This window comes from Malus sylvestris, chromosome 7 (assembly GCF_916048215.2).
Source record: "Malus sylvestris chromosome 7, drMalSylv7.2, whole genome shotgun sequence".
Lineage (NCBI taxonomy): Eukaryota > Viridiplantae > Streptophyta > Magnoliopsida > Rosales > Rosaceae > Malus > Malus sylvestris.
In genome coordinates this window covers 34,466,762-34,487,787 of record NC_062266.1, presented here as the reverse complement: position 1 = coordinate 34,487,787, position 21,026 = coordinate 34,466,762, and the positions used below count along the sequence as shown (strand labels likewise).

Here is a 21,026-nt window from a genome sequence, read left to right as displayed (position 1 = left end):
TTTTGCTGCATTGTTGTTGTTGTTTTTGCTGCATGTTTATTAATTAATATATGAGGAAAATAAGATCGTCTTATGTTTAAATGGGTGTATATTTTAAATTGTACATTTTTTTCTCAAAAACCGAACCGAAACCGTTTGAGACCGCACTGCACCAAACCAAACGGGTTGGTTTCATTTCGATTTTGGCTTCAAAATCGCACCAAACCGCACCGCAAAAAGTTTCGGTTGCGGTTTCACTCGAAACCGCACCGCGCCCACCTCTATAGAAGAGTGGTGAGTAAATATAATACAAATAGCTTAACTATGTCGATTTGCACTTAGAATTAAAAACCGAAAGTTATAGACATTCTAACATTTAGGGCCCTGTTTGGCATACCGTATAAGGCACGGCACAGGATAGTACTAATAATACAAAGTACGATGTTTGGTGTCTATTTGAATTAAATAACCCCCTGATTAAATAATCGGGCCTACCTTTTTTATCCGGTCTTTACCCGCTTGCTTCTACCGTTGAAAACCACGGTACAATTTAGTCGGGCTGAAATCCCTCGCTCTCTCCTCTCGGTCTCCAGACGTTCTCTCTTCCTCTCCAGACGCACTCTTGCTCTCTCGTCTGAATCCCAGGTTCGTCTTCTCAAATTCTTCTTCTTCGTTTGAATCCCAGTTCGTCTTTTCATTTTTCTTCTTCTTCCCAGATCCGCCCTCCCTCTGTTCTTGGAAAATATTATTCTTCTTCCCAGATATAGCTCCTCGCGAGCATGTCAGCCTCAGACGTTTGGATTGCTGTGGCCCGATCTCAACGACAGATTGTTCTACAACGACGTCGTTCGAGCCTCCAATTCCGGTACTCTCTTTCTCTCCCTCTCTTTAAAATCTCCCTAGTAAGATACTGTTTTTTTCTACTATTTCTGTTTTTTTTTCCTGCATTTTCTCGGCAGCCAAACAGCCTCCAAGCCTAGAACTCGATTGTCGATGCTTTCTTCGATTTTAACTTGTCCGAATTTGACTCCGATTGTTGGTGTGCATTACAGAACTGACACTGATCGAGTTCTACTCTAGCAAGTACAATAATTCAGCTCCATTGCAAGGGTAATCAGCTTATACCAAATTGCATTCCAACAATTTAAATTAATTTGATTTATTTACTGATTTATTTTTGCACTTTAAGCAATAAAAAAATGTTTAATTTGAAGAACAGATGAAAACTTTGTACTGATAATTGAGCAGTTTCTTCGTGAACCTTCTTTGTCAAAAATTTTTTTCTTCCTTTTTCTTATCGGTTCAGTACTAAACATAATATAAATAATACGGTTATTAGTCCGATACTGTACTAAACGTCCAACTAATTTAATCAGTACTATCCGGTAGCTATTTATCATATTCGACAAAAATAATCAGTACAATCTGATTTACCAAACGAGGCGGTTTGTTGAAAATTTAGAGGAAAAAAAACAAACTTTACATCGAAAATAAACTATCAATTTTGTTACGACTCCTTTATTTTTTATTCAATCAATTGTTCAGCAAAATTCAAAGTAGTTGCTAATTTTCATTGTGAATCTAGCATTTTATTGACGTATGTGTCATAAAAGTCACGTGATATAATTAGCAGAAAACTGTGACAGAATTGACAATCAAGAATATTATCTTGAATTAAAAGTTAAAGAAGCTCAAGACCAAATTAAGAGTTCAGAAGTACGGTGGAATAAGGTCCAAAACGCAACTTTATGGGCTCAACTATTTTTTAGCCCAGGCCCAGTCCAATAGGAAACAGTGGCGCCAAATAATAAAGAAACGAGCCCATGCTCGCTCCAAAAGAGATTTTTCAATATGATTGGTACATGGGATGGTACCTCATGTACCCTGTCATTATACAAATGGTGGGATATGCGTGCTAAAAAGTTAAACAACTTAAAAAATAAAATTTTCACCACTCCTATTAAAACACGTTGTATTTCCGTTATAATTAAAAATTTCTCTGCTCGAAACCTTATATCCCGCGAATCCAAATTAGCGTGCGAAATCTCCCCATTGGTTAAATAGCACAACGCAAACACCCTCGCTAGCCCCGAACCCGGAAGAAAAATGGTGGCGTTGAGTAGAAGAACGCAAGCCCCGAAGCCTCCCTCTCCCGTTCAAATCGTCGAGGACAATGTACATTAGCAGCATTTGTCCATGAGTTTCTGCAAATGTCGAAAAAAGCATGTTCGATTGTTGTCTCTCACTTTCACATATCCATAAGCTGCAAATGTCGAAACTGTACATCTCTGATGTTGTTGCCCTCCAGGTTATGTCGAAAGAAGATATTGAAACGATTTTGGTTCGTTTAGATGTGTTTTCAAAATGACTGAAAACGCTTTTTTAAAAAAAAAAAAAATTTGGTTCCAAAAGCATTTGAAGTGCATGTGCTTCTTCCAGAAAACACTTTAAGAGTTTAATATCCGTATACCTATTTAATCGTAATCGTTTAATACCCTTTTACCCATTTACCTTTTTCACATTTGTCCCTACAAGCATGGTAACACTGCCTGCTTCATCAACGGAACCAATAATTTTACGGGGGTAAGGCTCAAACTCGGCTAAAAAGACGGGGAACGCCGTCTTGGCCAACTAGCTGAATCCTCATTTGCATTCGACCACAATGATTTGATGGTTTCAATTCAGAGTTGTGAATTGAAGAAACTGGGAATGAAAATTTGAGTTTCTCCACTTAAATTGGCCAAAATTATAGTTCATTTGATTAAGAGCATTTACTTTTGTATTTGAGGTTTTATTTTCTTTGTACGAAAATGAACTTGGGTAAAGCCGGGATTTGGGCTTCGGTAGTTTAGGCCTAGGCCCATCCTAATGTACAACTGCAGCCCATATCTAAAAGCTGAGCGTAAGCCCATTAGTTGTTTAAAATACCATAAAACCCATTCCGTAAAGACTAAATAACTCTCCCTCTTGACAACCATATCAACGGATCTGTGGCGCAATGGTAGCGCGTCTGACTCCAGATCAGAAGGTTGCGTGTTCGATTCACGTCAGGTTCATATTTTACCGACATTTGGATTTTTTTTCCTTCTTTTCTTTATTTTGTGAAGATTCCATCAATGTGCATCTCTGGATATAGATCAATTCGTGAGGTTTTGATCTGATAATAAATGTTTTTACCAACATTTGGATTTTTTTTCCTTCTTTTCTTTATTTTGTGAAGATTCCATCAATGTGCATCTCTGGATATAGATCAATTCGCTAGGTTTTGATCTGATAATAAATGCTTGCTTGCAAGGAATGAAATGCGTTTGTCGATTAGCGAAACTTTTTCTATAATATGAATTTCGAAAACACATTTACAAAAACTTGGCTAATAAAAAAATTTCGTGCAATGCAACCATTTGAGTTTTATCTCCTAAGATATAGAATGATACATAAAGTGGCGAGATCACACTAAGGTCATTGTAATCGGAAAACCTCAATAACTTGTAATATATTTCAATAAGCTTGAATTATGATACATTTGTTCAACGCTAATATTTAAGCCTTATTTAAAATGAGAGGTAATGTGAATCCGTGATCGATGAAATGCCTAAAAAGTTCTTCAATAAGAGTTTCTTGACATGTCATTATCAAGCTAAATTATATCGTTGTTATACATTATAAGTCGTACATTATTGTATGCTAAAAAAGATCGAGTGATGTTATTTCGTCATATAACGGTCCATTCGAACAAGATCTGAAAAGTTGAAATGGCTTTGGCACCACCAATGTACTCAAATGATTACGGTGGTTGAGTTTGAGAGTGAAGAAATTCAAGATCTAAATTAGTTCAAATATCCAGCACGCTGACTCCTCTGGCGTACTTGTAAATTATCATCAAGTTCAGGACCACTTTAGTCTTTATGTGTCCAGTAAAAACCAGTTGTAGCCATAGCTAAGCTCAGAGTGGTCCAAAACCAGGAGCTAGCAAACCGCAGTAGTAGCTGATCAACTGGCAAAAGCATCTGTAGCCGTCAGATCTTGATCAGACGCTCCCCCACATTGTGGTCCCACCAACCACACTAATTTCTTGCTACCCAAATAATTAGTGTCACTGCATGTAACTGTGGTCCTGTTTCAGAAAATATGAACTGGATTTTGTGTACTTGTACTTGGTGCTTGGAAGCTACAGCCAACAGGTAGTGTATCTGTTACCACAGATTTTTCATCAGATCTCCAATCCCAATGAAGGCTTGATTAATTGAATAAATGTCGTTTTGGTCCATAAACTTGGACTGGTGTGGACGAAGTTTCATTTTGGGTAACTCTGTTAAATCTTGTACCTCGTATTTACCTATTTAAACCCTTTTGTATTAGATGGAAGTTACAACGGTATTATGTACGAGTTTAGAAAATTCAGTGAGTATTGGTCCCTGAACGCATCATATTATAGAGCAATAGTCCATTATGATAACGCCATTAAAACGTTCGTCTAAAATAAAGGGTTTAAACCTTTTATACTTCAAAATATTAATTAACAAAAATTTCTGCTTTCTTAAAAAAAAAACTAGAAAGTAATTTATTACATATTTTTTTTCATAAAGCACTAAAAAAATAGTTTTCTAATATAGAAACACTTTAAATTATTCATGTCGAAATTTTCAAAAACGGTTTTTAAATTTCGAGAAGTGCTTCTAATGTTTATAGAAGCATTTTCAAGTAAGCCTATAATTGGATTACTTTACTAACGATATGAAAGTTGAGAGTATAAACCTCGAATTGAAAATCAAGAAACATTACGCATGCTTATAAAGAGTTAAGGTATTGTTAGTGTCAATCGATTTTACGATAAGACATCAATTCCATTGAGAATTTCATTGCCTAAAGACAAAATGGGCAGTGGGGTATCCATTCTACTAAATTAACAATCCAATACAACATTGCAAAGAAATGGACCCAATCGTACAATCCAATCAGCCTGTTTGGTGGAAACTGTCTAACACTTAATCTACACCACAGGCCACGACATGCTTCTTCTTCTATCTACAAAGATAAGGGTTACAACTTGGGACACTACTCGATTCAAAAAGTTCTTAAGCATAACACACGATGTGTAAACGACTAGTACACATGTGGTCTAATATCTTAATGGGCAGAGTGTTCTCATGCGTCTCAAATTCAAAATTCTCAATTTCTTAATTTATTATAATAATATCGAACTCTTAACCTTTCGTTAATAATACTAAATTGCTATCTCTCTCTCTCTCTCTCTCTCTCTCTCTCTCTCTCTCTCTCTCTCATATCCGAATTTGAGTTATCTTCATAAATTTAAGGTCTGGTTTGGTACTGAGGTGATTATGAAAAAAGTGAATATCAAAAAAAGTTGGGAGCTTTTTTGTGTTTAGTAAACATTCAGCTTCAGTTTTTTTTTTGTTCCACAGTTTTGGGTAAAAAAGAGTCAAAAACACAAAGTTGCAAAACCCAGCTTTGAAAAACCGGTTTTTTTTCACATTTGTTTTACATAAAAGTTTACCAAGCACTATAATACTGTTTTTTTTTTCAAAAGCATTTTTACAAAAAATGTTTACCAAACACTCTGCTGCTTTATTTCACAGCTGCTTTATTTCACAGCTGCTTATTCTTACAGCACATCAGAAGCAGTTTTTTTTTCAAAACACAGCAATACCAAACCAGCCCTAAGTATTGTAGAAAATTGTTTTACAAAAAAACATATCTAACACTAACAAATTTTCTCTCGTTTTGCGAGTTGATCAAATTTGATTTACGAATTAAACCTGAGCACAACTTGTTGCCACACCTCGGAACTCTCAAGTTTTAGCTACTCAAATGTATCTAAGGAAGGACCAATAGCCATGGAACTATATGACAAGCTGGTCAGGGTCATCACCCCAACCCCAAACATATCAAATACCTTATCATCATAATCTTACAATATCCCACTTGTGACTTGTTGCAGGACGTGTAGTTTTCACTTCACTTTTCCCGTGCTTTTTTCTCATTTCTTGAAAGATAAGAGTCATAAGATTTGAAAGGCTTATAATTTGGTTCGTGCATCTCTAATTTGCCTCTCGTGCTAAAAGTGTTTAATCATAGATTAGTAGGGTTTTACGAGATACTTCTCTCGATATGGATATTGTTAGATTTTTTGTGTCTTTATATCAAAAGTCAACTGTTTGATCTAACATTGTACCAATGCCAACCTTTTTTCATCACGTTCAGTTGTAATCCATGCATCTGCCTTTGTTAGTGCATGTGTAGGTCATCCATGATGCATGAAGCATTAACCTTGATAGTAAAAAATAAAAGGAAAACTAATGAAAAGGGCTTGAAAACTTTGAGTTTTAACGATAAGGACAAAATAAAGGGTAAAGTGAATAGTACCAAGATTGACTTTTTAGTGTAAAAATATGGTTTTTTGTTAAAGTGAATAGTACCAGAAACTTTTCGTTAAAGTTTCCAAAAATAAAAGGACATGGATCCTCTCCGGATCCAGTGGTCCTAATCCACCAAGTCCAATTATCCGGGCCATTGAAATTTAATCAGACGGCTACAAACAGAAGCCCACTTTAAAAGTTATAATAACTTTAGCCGTTTAAATAAATTTCAATGGCCCGGATGATTGGACTTGGTGGATTAGGACCATTGGATCAGAAGATGATCCATGTCCCCCCCAAAAAAAAAAGCCCCTAATTTATAACCTTATTATACGAGCTTTTGTGATAAAATATCACACTTATTAAGTTGAGCATGTGGTTAGTTGAAGATAAAATTGATGGATTTAGTAGTGGATTGTTGACGTATCTCTCTAGATCTAGGTAGATTAATCAATAGAAACTTAAGTTTGTAGATATAATACATAATTTTAACTTTGGGAGCAAATTTCTGCCTCAGATTGAATTGACGAAAATTTACATAGAAAAGAAAAGAGATAAACGGAGTTAGACTAACACCGGTGTGGGGTTAGCCAAAGGTCTTCGATGCCTAATTCAAAAAGATTATAGGAAGTAATAAGAGTGTGGAGAGAGTTATTGGTTGTGTGCTTCTAAGGCCTTCGTAGAGAATGTGGTCCTTCAGCTCGTTAGGATTTGACTAAACGAAATGTGCATTTCGTCAAAGTCGAAGTAGTCATATTTGATAAGTTATACGCGTGGCGTCTATTAGTCACAATACTTTAAGTTCCCACATTAGCGCTTCTTTATTTTATTACATTAGAGGAAAAACTAAACCTTTAATTGATCTTAATTTATCTTATTATACCATTTTTAAAAACAAATGATATGATAATACTAATTTTATTTAAATTATAAGGATAAAGATTCAAACTCAAATGACGAAGCACACTATTCTAACTAATTTAGCTAAAATTAAGTCTGCACATCACTATACCATTTTACACACATTATTCTTCAAATTTATAAAAAGACTAATTCGAACTTGAGTATTAAAAAAATACATCGTTATGGCTAACATACACAACCCCTCATCTATAATTTAAATGGTGATTGTACGTAGTATGAAGCCATTACTTAAAGGTTAGTTTATCAATTGTCGGCCCGGACGCATCGATGCAAGGAGAAAAGAAACATAAAACTATACATGTACACTTGTAGAGATAATTATTACATACATAATTTTCTCTACCAACAAACCAAATACACAATTATATTATATTTAGATCAATGTCGGCAGCCAATTCCTGGAGTAATATAAGGCACCATGCATGTGGCAAGCTAGGCTAGCTAGCTAGAAGAGAGGAAAGAGGAGGCCTTTCCAATGATAAGTACAAAAGGTTTTAGTGTGTCAGAAACACGATCGATATATCGAGGTTTACAATAAAGTGAGAACAAAAATTCTCAAGTTTTTAATTAAGTGTATTTTTACACTTCGTGTACCAAACCGTGTTATCAGCACATTGAAAATTCTATCGTTAAGTACGTACACGCACCCAGCCGGAGAGATTGACAAGTTCCCTCCAAATATTGATCCATGCATGCAATGCGAAAGTTTTAATTAAACAGTTTACCAAAATAATAATAAAAAAATCAAGGTATGGGTCAACCGTTAAGAGAATCACAAGAACAAACAGCCATGCAAACCCATGGACTAAAATACGAGAATTAAATCTTGGTGGCCATGGGGATCTTTCTCGATGGAAATTAAGGATTAATTTGCTGCTTAAGCATACAGGCAGACCCCAATACCATGCATGTATCAAATTTAAAATATATATTATACATACAAGTTCATTCTTAATAAGAGGGATTCCGCTTCACTATTTAGATACAAGGTTGATAAAAGACTCGAATTTTTCTAACCATGTATCATTTATATAACACCCATTATATGGAGTAAGATTCTCTACCCTCCTAATCTCTCTACCATTTCATCTCCTCCTATTTGAACGATCGTTGTTAAGTCATGTCAACATTTTATATCGATTTTTTTATAAAGATAATAAGACAAAAAACAATGCGTTAGAGGAAATGATAGAAGCGGATGAGAATAAGAGAGTAGAGAATCCTACTACATTATCTAGAGCCAAAAAAGGGCAAAAACATGAAACTATTGATAACGTGGTCCATACTTGGTCAGTGTACGAACACTACGATAGTACTATGCTATATATGTATCCTGCTCCCCAAAGAGTAGAGTGTATCGATCGGCTACGTTCAAGTAATGTACCTCTTCTATGGCTCTTGCATTTACAAGTTTACATGTTACAACTCATAAAATTGCAGGCTAGCTAACCAATTGGAGTTGTAATGTTGGCTACCCATTGATGAAACCCAAAGTATTTCGATTGTCGTATTATTTGTTGGTGCACCAACTTTTGATACGTGCATTGCATGCCACGTGGCATTTTGTTTGGTTCCATGCATGTGATGGCAGACGCATACTGTCACATACCAAGGCATGAACAGCAAATTTGCCGTATGCATATGCCCTGCATATATGCGAGGAGGAATGTTTTGGAATATAAATTAAACACTTTAATTTGATGAATTTATGCTTATTCTCAATCATAGTTTAGGATAATACATATTATATATGAAAAGGAATCCTTTCTACTAAATTCACCCAATCATCTAATTCAGGAGCTTGAAATTTGATTCAGCGGTTAAAATTATTATAGTTTTTAAAAGGTCCCCTGTTTATAGCCGTTAAATCAAAATTTAAGGGTCTGAATTGATTGATTTGATGAATTTGGTGAAAGGGATCCGGAGAGGATCCCTTTCCATTATATATAGCGTCATGTCGAGGCAAGTATTTGCTCATGCATGCTGCATATTGCTTGGTATGATCAACTCTAATTCATGAACGTTTAAGTACCCTTTTCTTGATCCTCGCATCAAGAAAGATTAAACTATATAATTAACAAGTCCCCAATTGCATGATCAATGTTGATAAGATGTGTGTGTGTATGTGTGTGTGTGCATATATATATATATGCAAACACATGTCGTATTTAGCCTCTCACATATCTTTGTTTAATCACGATCGTAAATTTCGTTTTATTTATTTAATTTAATAAATAAAAAGAATGATGAGTGTGTAAGACATTAAAAATGGTGTGTGAAAATTATTTCCCTATACAAATCACCAGTATGATATAATGGTAATTTTATACCCTAAACTTTAATCCAAAAAGATGAAAGGGGATGTTGCTCAATTGGCACCAATTAAAGTCGTGGAAGCTAAAGGTAAATCATAAGTGTAAATGTTTCACTTTATTATGCATAAAAACAAGAGTGTCTAGTGTGACTTTTACAAATCACCATCAAAGAAAAGAATGAACATTTATATATATTTTTTTAATACATTCGATTTTATCTATTCTAAAAAGTGAGGAAGTGTCAATTTCACAATTAAGTAGTCATAATAATTTAATTCAAATTCGTCTTTCGAAAAAATTGAAATTTAGACCTTAGGTTTTGTTAATTTATAACTAGTCAAGACAGTATTCTTTATTTTTTAATGGTTACATATGATTAAGAACAACTAATTTAGTCCACTTTGTATCTATTTATCTGGAGCTCGCTGATAGAGAGATTTGAACTGTTCAAGAGAGAGAAAAAGAGATTCATGTCATTCAAGTTTGTTTATTTTTGTGAAGTAGGCCAATAAAATTGAAAATAAATGATTAGAAATTTTCTACTCGCCGCTCCGAATATAGAGAACCAGAATGAATCTCAATCCGTTAATTCTACTCGTTTACTTTGCAGGTTAATTTATAAAACAAACCTCTTCTCTTGCACATTAATTAGGATATGATCAAAAGGTTTAAGAAAGAAATCAAAAGGCTGAGACCTGCCGACTACTACCAGGGTTTGTTTAGCCAGAAACTGAAACACATGAAATCGTTTTTTAAGTAAACTGCCCGGTTTAGCGGAAACAAACCGACTTTTACTTTTTGGACTTTTAAGAGTTTGTATGGCCTTAATGGTGACATAAACCTAATGCAAAGCCACCTAATTAGTACTAATCCTATTTCTTTTTCCTTTTTAAATGATCATGCTGTACACTGCAAATCTGCAGTAATCAATTGGAACCAATTTACATAATCTCAGAACGTGCATGCAATAAAGAATAAATCATTTTCCTAAATGTACATGTTTTCATTTAATTTTTTTATACAGTAATTATCGGAGAATTCTCTCATCTCCAAATCGTCTCCCCTTCTCTCCCTCCTCTCTCTCACTTGTCTATTTGTCTTTTTTTCTATTTATAAAGAAGTCGATAGAAGATGTTGACGTAGATTCATCGTGACCGTTCAAATAGGAAGTTACAGTAAAAGAAAAGAATTTGGAGACGAGATAATCCTACTCTGTAATTAAATCCGAATAATTACTATTGTAATCACATGAAATCGATGAAAATCCGCAGAGACAGAATCATTGAATTCGTTGGACGCATTGCATGGAACCCATGCATAACCCATGCCCTATTCTCACAGGTGACATCCTCCAGGATATCCCAGTTTGAACTGTCAGTCTGGGCGGGTTTGGCTATATGGCTGGAGGCATCATAAGCATTGCCCATGCCCTGCTATGGTGAAATGGTAATTTCACCTTGAAATATAGACTAAAAGATAAAGTAAATTTGAGTTAGGCAAATGGGTGGGAAACAAATATCAATGTTGTGTGACATTGATCTGCCACTAAATTATATATGGCTCTGTGGGAAAGCTTGATTGTTTTTTCTTTTGACAAAGTGGTATCCTCTACTCTAATTTTTATTGACGGATTTCATTACAAACAGAGATTTAGTTACTGCACTTACATGTATTAAATATTTATATTCACATAAATTACGTTAAATAATGGTTGTAGTTAAATACTTGTAAGTATTGTAGTCAGTTTCTTACAAAGAGAGCTTATTCATTACTTGACCATCTAACCTAACAATTAGGGAAAACGAGGCGAGAGAGCGGGAATAGGAAAGAAACCCAGGGCATTTTAGCCATTTTACTGTTAATGAACATTTATTTTGAATTGAGTTTTAGTATATGTATAATTTACAATTTAGATTTAGATTTACATTTGTTCCTATGCTTTTGTTGTTAAACATGATTTGACTTTCAACTAGCATTTTAAAACAAAACAAAAATCTAGCATTAGTATATAATCTCGATTTAGGTCTAAACCCTAACCCAAAATTTTATATATGGCTATATAGGAATGATTTTACTAAAAACTACAACATAACATGCAATCTTTCATTAGATGGTCAACTTTTCCCATTTGATATTTAATATTTCACATTTTTATATATTTTGCTTTTTTAATAAAGTAAAGTCATCCAATTATTCTAAATTGGAATTCCAAGTCAACAAATTTTGGCATTGACCACCGCTTGGAGTGGAAAGTGACCTACCAAATTCATGCCACCACACCTACCTAATATATATGCTACAATTATATAATTACTAAAAAAAAGAAACACTCGTCCTCCCCCCCCCCCTTCTCTTTCCCAAACAAAAACCCATTAAAATCAAGTCAATCTAATCGCATTTTGATTTTATAAAAGAGAATCAAAAGCAAAATATTTCGGGGTAAAGAGGGTTGAAAGTGACAATATTTGGTTCCTCCACGATAAATGGCAAAAGTTCTGCATAAAATCGTATCAATATCAATGCTCATAAAAAGGGTTGAGAGTCGTTTGATTATTCAGCAAATATTTTGTAAGATTAAATTAAACTATAGAAAATAAAAAGACGTGCTTAAAAGAGTCATGTTTAGTTGCGGAAAAAAAAAAGGCAACAAGTCCGGTTGAAAAATCAATCACAAATGCACGTATCTGAATAATTAAAATTGAAAACTTATTCATTTGTATTTAGATTTCAGAGCATAAAATTTAACATATAAAAAGATCATAGGGTTGCAAATCATAAAATAATGTTTGGTTGCGCATGTTTTTCAATATCAAATATTTATTAATGAACTTTAATTTAAAATTGTGCATGTTAATAAATTAAAAAAAAATAATATTTCATTGCCATAAAGGGATTTGATGGACTATTTTAACCTTGGTGTTCGAGCCATGTAGTGTTAGTGTATGATTGTAATATTAATAGCGAGAGCATTTATTTTTCTACGATAAATGTCATGTTTCATATTTCATTTGTTTAATTAAGAAATAAAAATTTGTTTCTGTTTTGATAGCATGACGTTATATTCTTAACCACGAAAGAAATTCAAATCAAGACATATAATGTCGCGAGCACGCTATATTTTGATTTAATCAGGAAAAAATATTGTTGAAATTTTGATAACGTAACATACTGCTGCGAGCACGCTGGTTTGATCAACTGATATATTCACCTACGTAAACAAACTATTTATACTTGATCCATTTTGTTTTACTCTCCCTAGCTAGAAGCCTAGAAGCATCGCAAAAGCTCCACTCTTATTTTGGTTATAATTATTTTTTATACCAAGTTTGTTGGTTCTCTTTTTGGCAATTTAACACACAAAGAAGAAAGTAATCGACACATTTAATTTGATTGGAGTGAAAAAAAAGGGAAAAAAAGTGAAATTACCATTTATTTTCTAGAGAGAGAACGGAGTCTAGAAAGAGAGAGAGAAAGCAAAAACATAAACACAAAACACATAAACACAAAACACAAGCAGAAGGCAGAATCCTTCTACTCTCGAAATCTCGCTTCTCGGGCCATCGATCGTGAATATCAAGAATAATCGTCCGTTTTCCTGTTTTGCCCCTGCCTATTTCTCTTCCTTTTTTTTCTTTTTAATTTACTAAAATAAATACTTTATTTCCTTATTATTTTTTGTTTCTCATTTTTGTGCAGAGAGCGTGCTTCATTGCTTCCTCGAGAGAGCGAGCGAGCGAGCGAGCGAGTAACCGAAAGCTCCAAAATTTACACATGGTTGCTTCGATCTATGCCCTCCCCAGTTGCATACCAATCTCATAGAGCCAAACCCATGTAATCAAATTTCACGCTTTTGCTTAATCCAGTATCTAATTTCCTTTTTCTGGCTCGTTTATTGGATTGTAAATTTGTAATCATATGAACATCAAATTCTGCAAATGGGTTTTCTCTGTGCTCAAAAGTGCTTTTATTTATTTATTTATAATTTGTGTTGTTTTTATTTTTTATTTGGGGTTTTTGTGCATATTTTATTGTGATTTTTTTATATATTGTAGTGGAAGACCAGGTTCAATGGGTGTGGATTGGGATCCATGTTGGATCTCTTGGTTTTTGTTTTATTGCTTTAATTACCATTTTTGTTTAATTTAACAAGTATTTTGTGTTGAACTGCTCTTGGTTTCTGTGTTAATTGTGTTTTTTATATTTGAATTTTGTGTAGTTACCCTTACTCCATTGGGTTGCTTGTGTGGAGGGGGATTGGATTTTGGCACGTTGCCTGGCGTTATAATGCTGGTTTCTTGATGGGGAATCTGATGGGTTGAACTCAAAGAATAATGGGTAGCTTTAGTGAAGAGGAAGAAGATTGTGGATTTTTTGATGCACAAGAGGAAATTGCATCAACATCCGATGCAGGGTCTGAAACCGTTGAGATATTTGATTCCAATTCTTCCTTCACCAATTGGGTTCCAGCTGGTTGTCCGTATGATGTGTGGAATAGAACCCCGGGAAGTGTGAAGGAGCGGCGGGTTAAGTTTCTGGAGTGGATGGGACTGAGTACGGATCGAGAGACTTCAGTGGAAATAGCAAGTGATGTAGCAGGGGAGGTTGAGAGAGTTAGAGAGAGTAGTGGGGCTGTGTTGAGAACCACCTCATGTGTTGAGGATGAGTATTGTTTAAGTCGGTCATTTGTGTCATGTCGGCGTAATGACTACTCCATTTATTCCTCAATTGAGTTGGATTGGAAGGATGATTCTGCATGTAGAGATGGGAATTTAGGGAAGCCATTGGAGTGTAATGCAGATGAAGTGAGGCTGGATGGGAAGGTACGAGAAGGTCAAGAAGTGACCGAAGAGTCCGAGCGCAATTCTTGTTCTTCATCTTCATTGTCTCTACAATTGACGGAGAATCGAATGGAGGAGGCAAGCAATAGAGCTGGGACACTGAAGAGAGCTAAGAAGGGGTGGTTGAGTAGGTTGCGGTCCATCGCATGCCTTGTTGATAGGCAAGGGGAGGGTGATGAATTGGCACACGATGACAATGCTGCAATCATGGGGTTCAGGGCACAAAGAGTTAAGGTTCGTCAGTGCGGGAAGCGGTTGAAGGAACTTTCAGCACTTTACTTGGGGCAAGATATCCAGGCACATGAGGGCGCAATTTTGGCAATGAAATTCAGTCCTGATGGACAATACTTGGCAAGTGCTGGTGAAGATGGGATTGTGCGTGTCTGGCAAGTGGTGGAGGATGAGAGATCTAATGAACATGACATTCCGGAAATAGATCCATCCTGCATTTACTTCACAGTGAATCATCTCTCTGAACTAAATCCACTATTTTCGGAAAAGGATACAATAGGCAAATCAAGTAGCCTTAGGAAAACATCAGATTCAGCTTGTGTTATTTTCCCCCCAAAAGTCTTCCGGATATTGGAGAAACCGTTGCATGAATTTCACGGGCATGGTGGTGATATCTTGGATCTCTCTTGGTCAAGGAGTAATGTAAGTGATTATTTTTATTGCAGTTAAGTTTCTAGTAATCTGGAAAATATTTATCATTTACTGATACATGGCAGAATGTTTAACTTGTTTTGTTTTAATTTGTTCTGAATGCAGTATCTTCTGTCATCTTCGGTTGACAAAACTGTTCGTCTTTGGCAAGTGGGATGCGGTAGTTGCCTCAAAGTCTTTTCCCATAGTAATTATGGTGAGCTTCTGTCTATTGTCTATGATTATATAATACAGGAAGATCCTGGTCTCTTATCTTATAATGTATTGGATTGACCTCTTACCATTTTTCGTTTATTATTGATCATGCAGTGACCAGTGTTCAATTTAATCCAGTGGATGAGAATTACTTCATCAGTGGTTCAATAGATGGCAAAGTACGTATTTGGGGAATTTCTTGCTGCCAAGTTGTTGATTGGAGTGATATAAGAGATATAGTTACTGCGGTGTGCTATCGCCCTGATGGGCAGGTTTGGTGATTTTCTTGCCCTTCAATTATGTAGAAATGTATATGTATGCTCACATATTAAGTAATGCTTATTCAAACACCGTTGGTTTCTTGTGCAGGGAGGAATTGTTGGCTCGATGACAGGCAGTTGCCGCTTTTATAATATATCAGGTATGCTTTGACACTCTAGACCTGCATTCCTCACCCTCCTCCGTTTTATTCACGTCCTTTGCCTAGAAACTGAGTAGATGCCCCTGCTCACTTTGAGTTTATGACGCTGGTTTATTAATTTTATCATAACTAATGTGACGTTTCAATTTTGAGTTTGTACTGATGAAGTAGTTATGTGTATCTTGGAACAGATAATCATTTGCAATTGGATGCTCAATTATGCTTGCAAAGTAAAAAGAAGTCCCCGTGCAGAAAGATTACAGGCTTCCAGGTAGTTACTTACTGACTGCTTTGTTTTCTGTTTTGTTAACACATCACTTTACCTATTCAATAGGGGATCTGAAGTTCAGTAATTTTTGTTATTTTATACAGTTTTTCCCACAAGACTCTAGCAAAGTGATGGTCACTTGTGCCGATTCAAAAGTCAGAATTCTTCATGGTCTATCTGTGGTCGGCAAGTATGCAGGTAGTTGCATAACTTGGTACTTTTAGTTGTAATTGTTTCTTTTTTTATTGGTTTCCACCACTCTGATTTTCTAGAGGCAGTTCATTGTGCATATCACTGTTTTAGCATCTGACTTAATTTGATACGTTTCTCTTTTCTAAACCTTGTCTCTCGTCTCTTTCAGGACAACGAAATGCAGGAAACCAGACATCTGCTACTATCACTTCAGATGGGAAACATATAGTCTCGGTTAATGAGGATTCTAGTGTATATGTATGGAACTGCAATAATCATGAAGAACGAGTTCTCTCTCAAGCAAAAAAGATAAGATCTTGTGAGCGCTTTTCCACGAATGTTTCTGTGGCAATACCTTGGTCTGGATTTAAATGTGGGACCGTAGAAAATGAGAGGCAATTTCAGGCTGTCGATGAGAATTTACCGGAGAGACTTCCTTTTTCCTCACCTGCGTGTTTTTCTCTCAGCCAAGATTCTTTCCTTCAGTCTATTCCCAAGGGATCTGCGACTTGGCCAGAGGAGAAGCTTCCAACTTCGAGCCCACTGGCAAAGCAATCTACTATGCACAAATCCGAGTACAAGTTTCTTAAAACTTCTTGCCAGAACACATCCAGTTCACATGCATGGGGTATGGTTATTGTTACTGCAGGATGGGATGGACGGATCAGATCATTCCACAATTATGGTTTACCAGTAACCGTTTGATACTATTGTGGTCTTTGACTCTTTGGCATGGTTTTCATAGAGTTGTAGCTATCCCCTCTGCAGTAAACTTATCGCGTAGTGCCTGCTTTGGTTCATTACTGGATGCAAATCTAATGGATTGACGAGTGACATTACCTTTGGCAGCATCAATGACCACAGCAGGGTCAGGTTGACAACTCTAGCAGGCATGTGCACGATCGACGACCTTGAGAATTTGGTTCTCCGATGGGCCCCTTGTCAGATTTCCGAAGTGACGGTGACCATTTTATGTCCTGACAGGTGGCTGAAATTCCATGGTTGTGATGTAATCCAATCCGGAATCAGCCAGTGGCCGAGGTTAGCTTGTCCAGATAGTATAATTATAACCAATGTGGGATGTTTTTGGTCTGCCGGTTCTCAAATTTTAGATGTGAAGTCATTTGTTAAGAGAGAGCCAATGAGATATTATATCTATATAATTCAGGTGCCTGTGGGCCTTGTAGAACATCTTTGTTCTCCAAGATGATGGATAGGGATTCAAGGGCTGGTGGCTGGAATTCGTTTGGGGAAAAGATGGTGGGGAACTCCACCATTCCATCGTGCTCGCCGGTCAGAATGATTGAATTGTTGTCTGCCATTTCTGGTCTCTCTCATGGTAGGGTCGGCGAGCTTTGGTTGGCAGTGGGGATGTGCAGGAATCCATTTCGTCTGAAGTTGCTCACTGCCTCAGCCAGGGGCTGGAAACTCAAAGACCATCCAGTCTTTCGGGGAAGACATGTCTAACGGGATATTGATTGCGGCAGCTCATGTGTCCATGGATGAGCACTCCTAACCGGGTTTTCGTCGTCGCAGACCTTTGTATATTTACACTGTCAATTTAGTCTAACATCAGCTTAGTCTAGCCTTGCATCGTTAGCGATTTTGTTAACTTAACAGGAAGTCCCTTCGAGATTTTTATGTAATGTCAAATGCAGTTTTACTTTCTGATGTGTAAATGAAATATTCATGTAGTTTTTTCCTGCATGTTCATGCTCTAAACGAAATGGCAATACTACGGTAGAAAAAGTATACAATTACACAACTGATGTGTCTTCCTAAAAGTAAAATGGACTCAACATTACTTCTCTGCATCGTGACGCTATTTTATTGCTCTTCTGTTTCTCAAACCTAAAATCATTGTCAAAGTGTTTTAACTTTTGACATGACTTGCCTATGATGTTGCAAGGGCGAAATTGATCCTAGGGAACCCTAGGAGAGCCGTCGACTCCAACTATCGTCCAAGTGCATTATTAGTCTGGAATACCTTCACAGTGACATGCTCGCTACAGGTAAGTTTCTCTCGTTAAAGCGATTTTCAATTTAGTGGAGATAATCAAAGTATCAAAGATTCAATTAGGAGACAAGGAGAAAAAAGCATATGACTAATTATGAAGAGGGGGACATGAGACATGTATTAGTGGGAATTATAAAGTGAAAAGGAAGGAGCACAAAACAAATTAACATCAATTATTGAACTGTTCATCTTCTACTTTTGGCCAACAAGCCTGCATTATTCAAGGACAATTGTACAAGGTGACAACATTCAACGAACCCATAAAAAAAAAACAGAGAAAAGTTGGGATGTCACATGAGGAATTATGAGCGTGATTAGCTTGACAAAACTTACTTATCGGGTCTAAAGCCGAATCTCCGACAAACCGACATACGATAATTGTCACTCCTCCATCTTCTTTTGGGCATGACAGAACATCATAATTAAGATTAGAAGTTAGATTAATTGGTTTTGTAACCCAAAAGTTTATTTTGTTTGGAGTTTAAGAAAGGAAAACAACCTTTTTAAGAAAAGGGGAAGCCGGATTAGCATGTTCATGGATATTTGTTGCTTTGTTGCAAATATTGGGGGATAAGTAGCCCATATATCCAACCTAAGTGCAACTCTAGCCCATTCAAATCTCCTAGGGGATAGGCAACCAAAGGGATAGGCAACCAAATCTTCTTCTCTCCAAAATCTCCTTCTCCTCTCTAAGCAATCCATTGGGGTCCAAGGGAGCCCGACATTCTCACTAGGCCCAAATCGTCTGGCTCAGAGCTTGAGTGGTGTGACATCATGCTGACGTCATAGTGGCATCAGCTACAATAAAAAAAATTATAATTTTTTTTTCTATAAATATCTAATCATGCTCTTCCACCTTACACTACATTTCAATACTTTCAACAAATCTTTTTATCATTATCTGAATTTAAAAATAAAATTATCTTTTATTTTATATTTTAAAATTTTAATACCAATAGCCTGAGCTATTCAGTTTAGGGGTGAAAATGCAATAGGACAGTTATTGTTCACTAAAGACAGTTACTGTTCACTAAAGGGAATTGAGTTGCTTATAGCCCAAGAGGCTTTTAGGGTTAGAGTTGCCCTAAGCCCGCAACAAGGCCTCTCCATAGGCCCAAAATGAGTGATCCAATTGCTAAATCTAGAACATCCCTCATCTTTGGATATGGAAGATTGGAACTTTTCAAAGAGCTACATCGACAATGCCCTAGACAAATGGTCTAAACATGTCATTTTTTGATATTTTTATGATATGGGGGATTCGAACTAGAGTTGTGAGGGGCGGGTACACTACCATGTCGTGGCTAATTGGCTTAACCCACCACATGTTATCTTTCGTCATTCTACGAGATAGGGATTCAAACCCTAGAGAAAAAGAGGTGAGCAAACTACTATGCCTTGACCAACTTGCCTATCTAACCACATATGTCATCTTGATGTAGGACACATATGAGACAAGTCCAACAAAAAAATTAAAATAAAATAAAATGTTTCAAATTAAAAAAAAAAGGAATTAAAGTTGAAAAATGTTGAATTCATTTGATATGGTGACATAAAGGGCAACAATAAATATTTTGGTGTCAGAATTAGGCATACAACGTCGTTTTTATAGAGAACCGCAAGTAGAACAAAAATCATAGTACAATGTGCCCGTGTTTAATGCCAAAAACGATTGTTTAGGCTTCCAAAATTGTAATTTTAATTCTGTAATAAAAGTCGGATTTTTCGATTCTTGTTTGATTAATATCGTTTGATTACTTAAGACCTTTGTGTTGTCCTAGGAATTGTAATACGACTATTTAAGCCATTGGCTGTTTCCATTGCAATCATCTTTCAATCAAATTTAAAAATAATCAAACAACCTTTCAGTTTAATCCCAATATATAGGAGATTCCAAAAAACTTTGTTCTTCGAGGAAGTATGCTTGTAATCCTTTTAGCACGACCAACTGACCAAATTGCTAGATATTCTTCAGTAATCAATTCACAATTTCACATTCCAAAACACAAATTATTCTCTTTAGAATGATCACAAAAAGAAATCAAATCAAACCCATAAAATTCCCAGAAAAACTTTCTATTTTCCTTCACATCGATACCAACCGCATATCACTTGGAAGAGAAGCAACAAACAACACTGATATAAAAAAAAAAGCATTTTAACTTTTAATCTCACAAACAACAAATCCAACCCCAATTTTCCCGATCCAACCTCAAACTTCACAACCTGAAAAGGACGCAATGAAACCCACAAAAATTCAAGATGCAGAAAACAACCTAGAGAGAGAAGAAACAAAACGACCCAATTGATCCGATTCACCCATTCAGACGGGGAGGTTGACGACGTCGTTCGGTGGAGGGGCGGAGGAGGAGGAGGCGGAGGCGGAGGAAGTGGAAGAAACGTAGTGAGGGCGGTGGTCGCTGAGGTTGACGGAGCGGGAGGCGAAGAGCATGAGGGGGCGGTCGTGGGCCTCCTCGGGGTTGGTTTCGTGGTCGTCGGAGGTGGAGAGGTTGATGCAGGAGCAGCGCTCAAGGGAGGCGAAGAAGGCGGAGGCCACGTGGGTCCCAAGCCAACTGGCGACGCCGTTGATCTTCTCGTACGACAGGCACGAGCTCTGGCTCTGGCTCCCCATTGTCGGAACAGATTCTTTGTTTTTTGACAGTGCGCAGTCGGAGAAAGAGAAACAGTGGAGACAGATTCCTCAAATATCCCAAGAAAGTCAAACGTCGATTCCTCCGACCGTTTCTCCGCCCTTTTCCTTTTGTTGTTTGTTGTTCCTTAACCTTAGGAGTTCGCTTTTACCAAAATTTACTATTTACGTGTAGCCAACTGACTAG

General features: G+C 36.4%; 2 protein-coding genes, 1 long non-coding RNA gene and 1 other non-coding gene across 4 annotated transcripts; 3 read left to right on the top strand and 1 right to left on the bottom strand.

The window, feature by feature from the left end:
• The first annotated feature begins 478 nt into the window (after positions 1–478).
• Positions 479–1,239, top strand: LOC126629670 (uncharacterized). The gene is made up of 3 exons (XR_007625825.1): positions 479–624; positions 696–844; positions 1,032–1,239. It is a non-coding gene; the product is annotated as an uncharacterized LOC126629670 (long non-coding RNA).
• A 1,724-nt stretch (positions 1,240–2,963) lies between these two features.
• On the top strand, positions 2,964–3,035 carry TRNAW-CCA (transfer RNA tryptophan (anticodon CCA)). The gene has a single exon. It is a non-coding gene; the product is annotated as a tRNA-Trp (tRNA).
• Positions 3,036–13,075: 10,040 nt separating this feature from the next.
• LOC126629682 (uncharacterized) lies at positions 13,076–17,937 on the top strand. The gene is made up of 9 exons (XM_050299778.1): positions 13,076–13,180; positions 13,292–13,426; positions 13,812–15,087; positions 15,202–15,292; positions 15,406–15,563; positions 15,661–15,712; positions 15,904–15,983; positions 16,085–16,178; positions 16,342–17,937. Exons 3-9 carry the CDS (start codon positions 13,927–13,929, stop codon positions 16,875–16,877), a joined length of 2,172 nt encoding a protein of 723 aa, XP_050155735.1. The 5' UTR covers positions 13,076–13,180; positions 13,292–13,426; positions 13,812–13,926; the 3' UTR covers positions 16,878–17,937.
• A 2,293-nt stretch (positions 17,938–20,230) lies between these two features.
• Positions 20,231–21,025, bottom strand: LOC126627929 (uncharacterized). The gene has a single exon (XM_050297496.1). The coding sequence runs from the start codon at positions 20,819–20,821 to the stop codon at positions 20,513–20,515; it is 309 nt and encodes a 102-aa protein (XP_050153453.1). The 5' UTR covers positions 20,822–21,025; the 3' UTR covers positions 20,231–20,512.
• Between the last annotated feature and the right edge of the window lies 1 nt (position 21,026).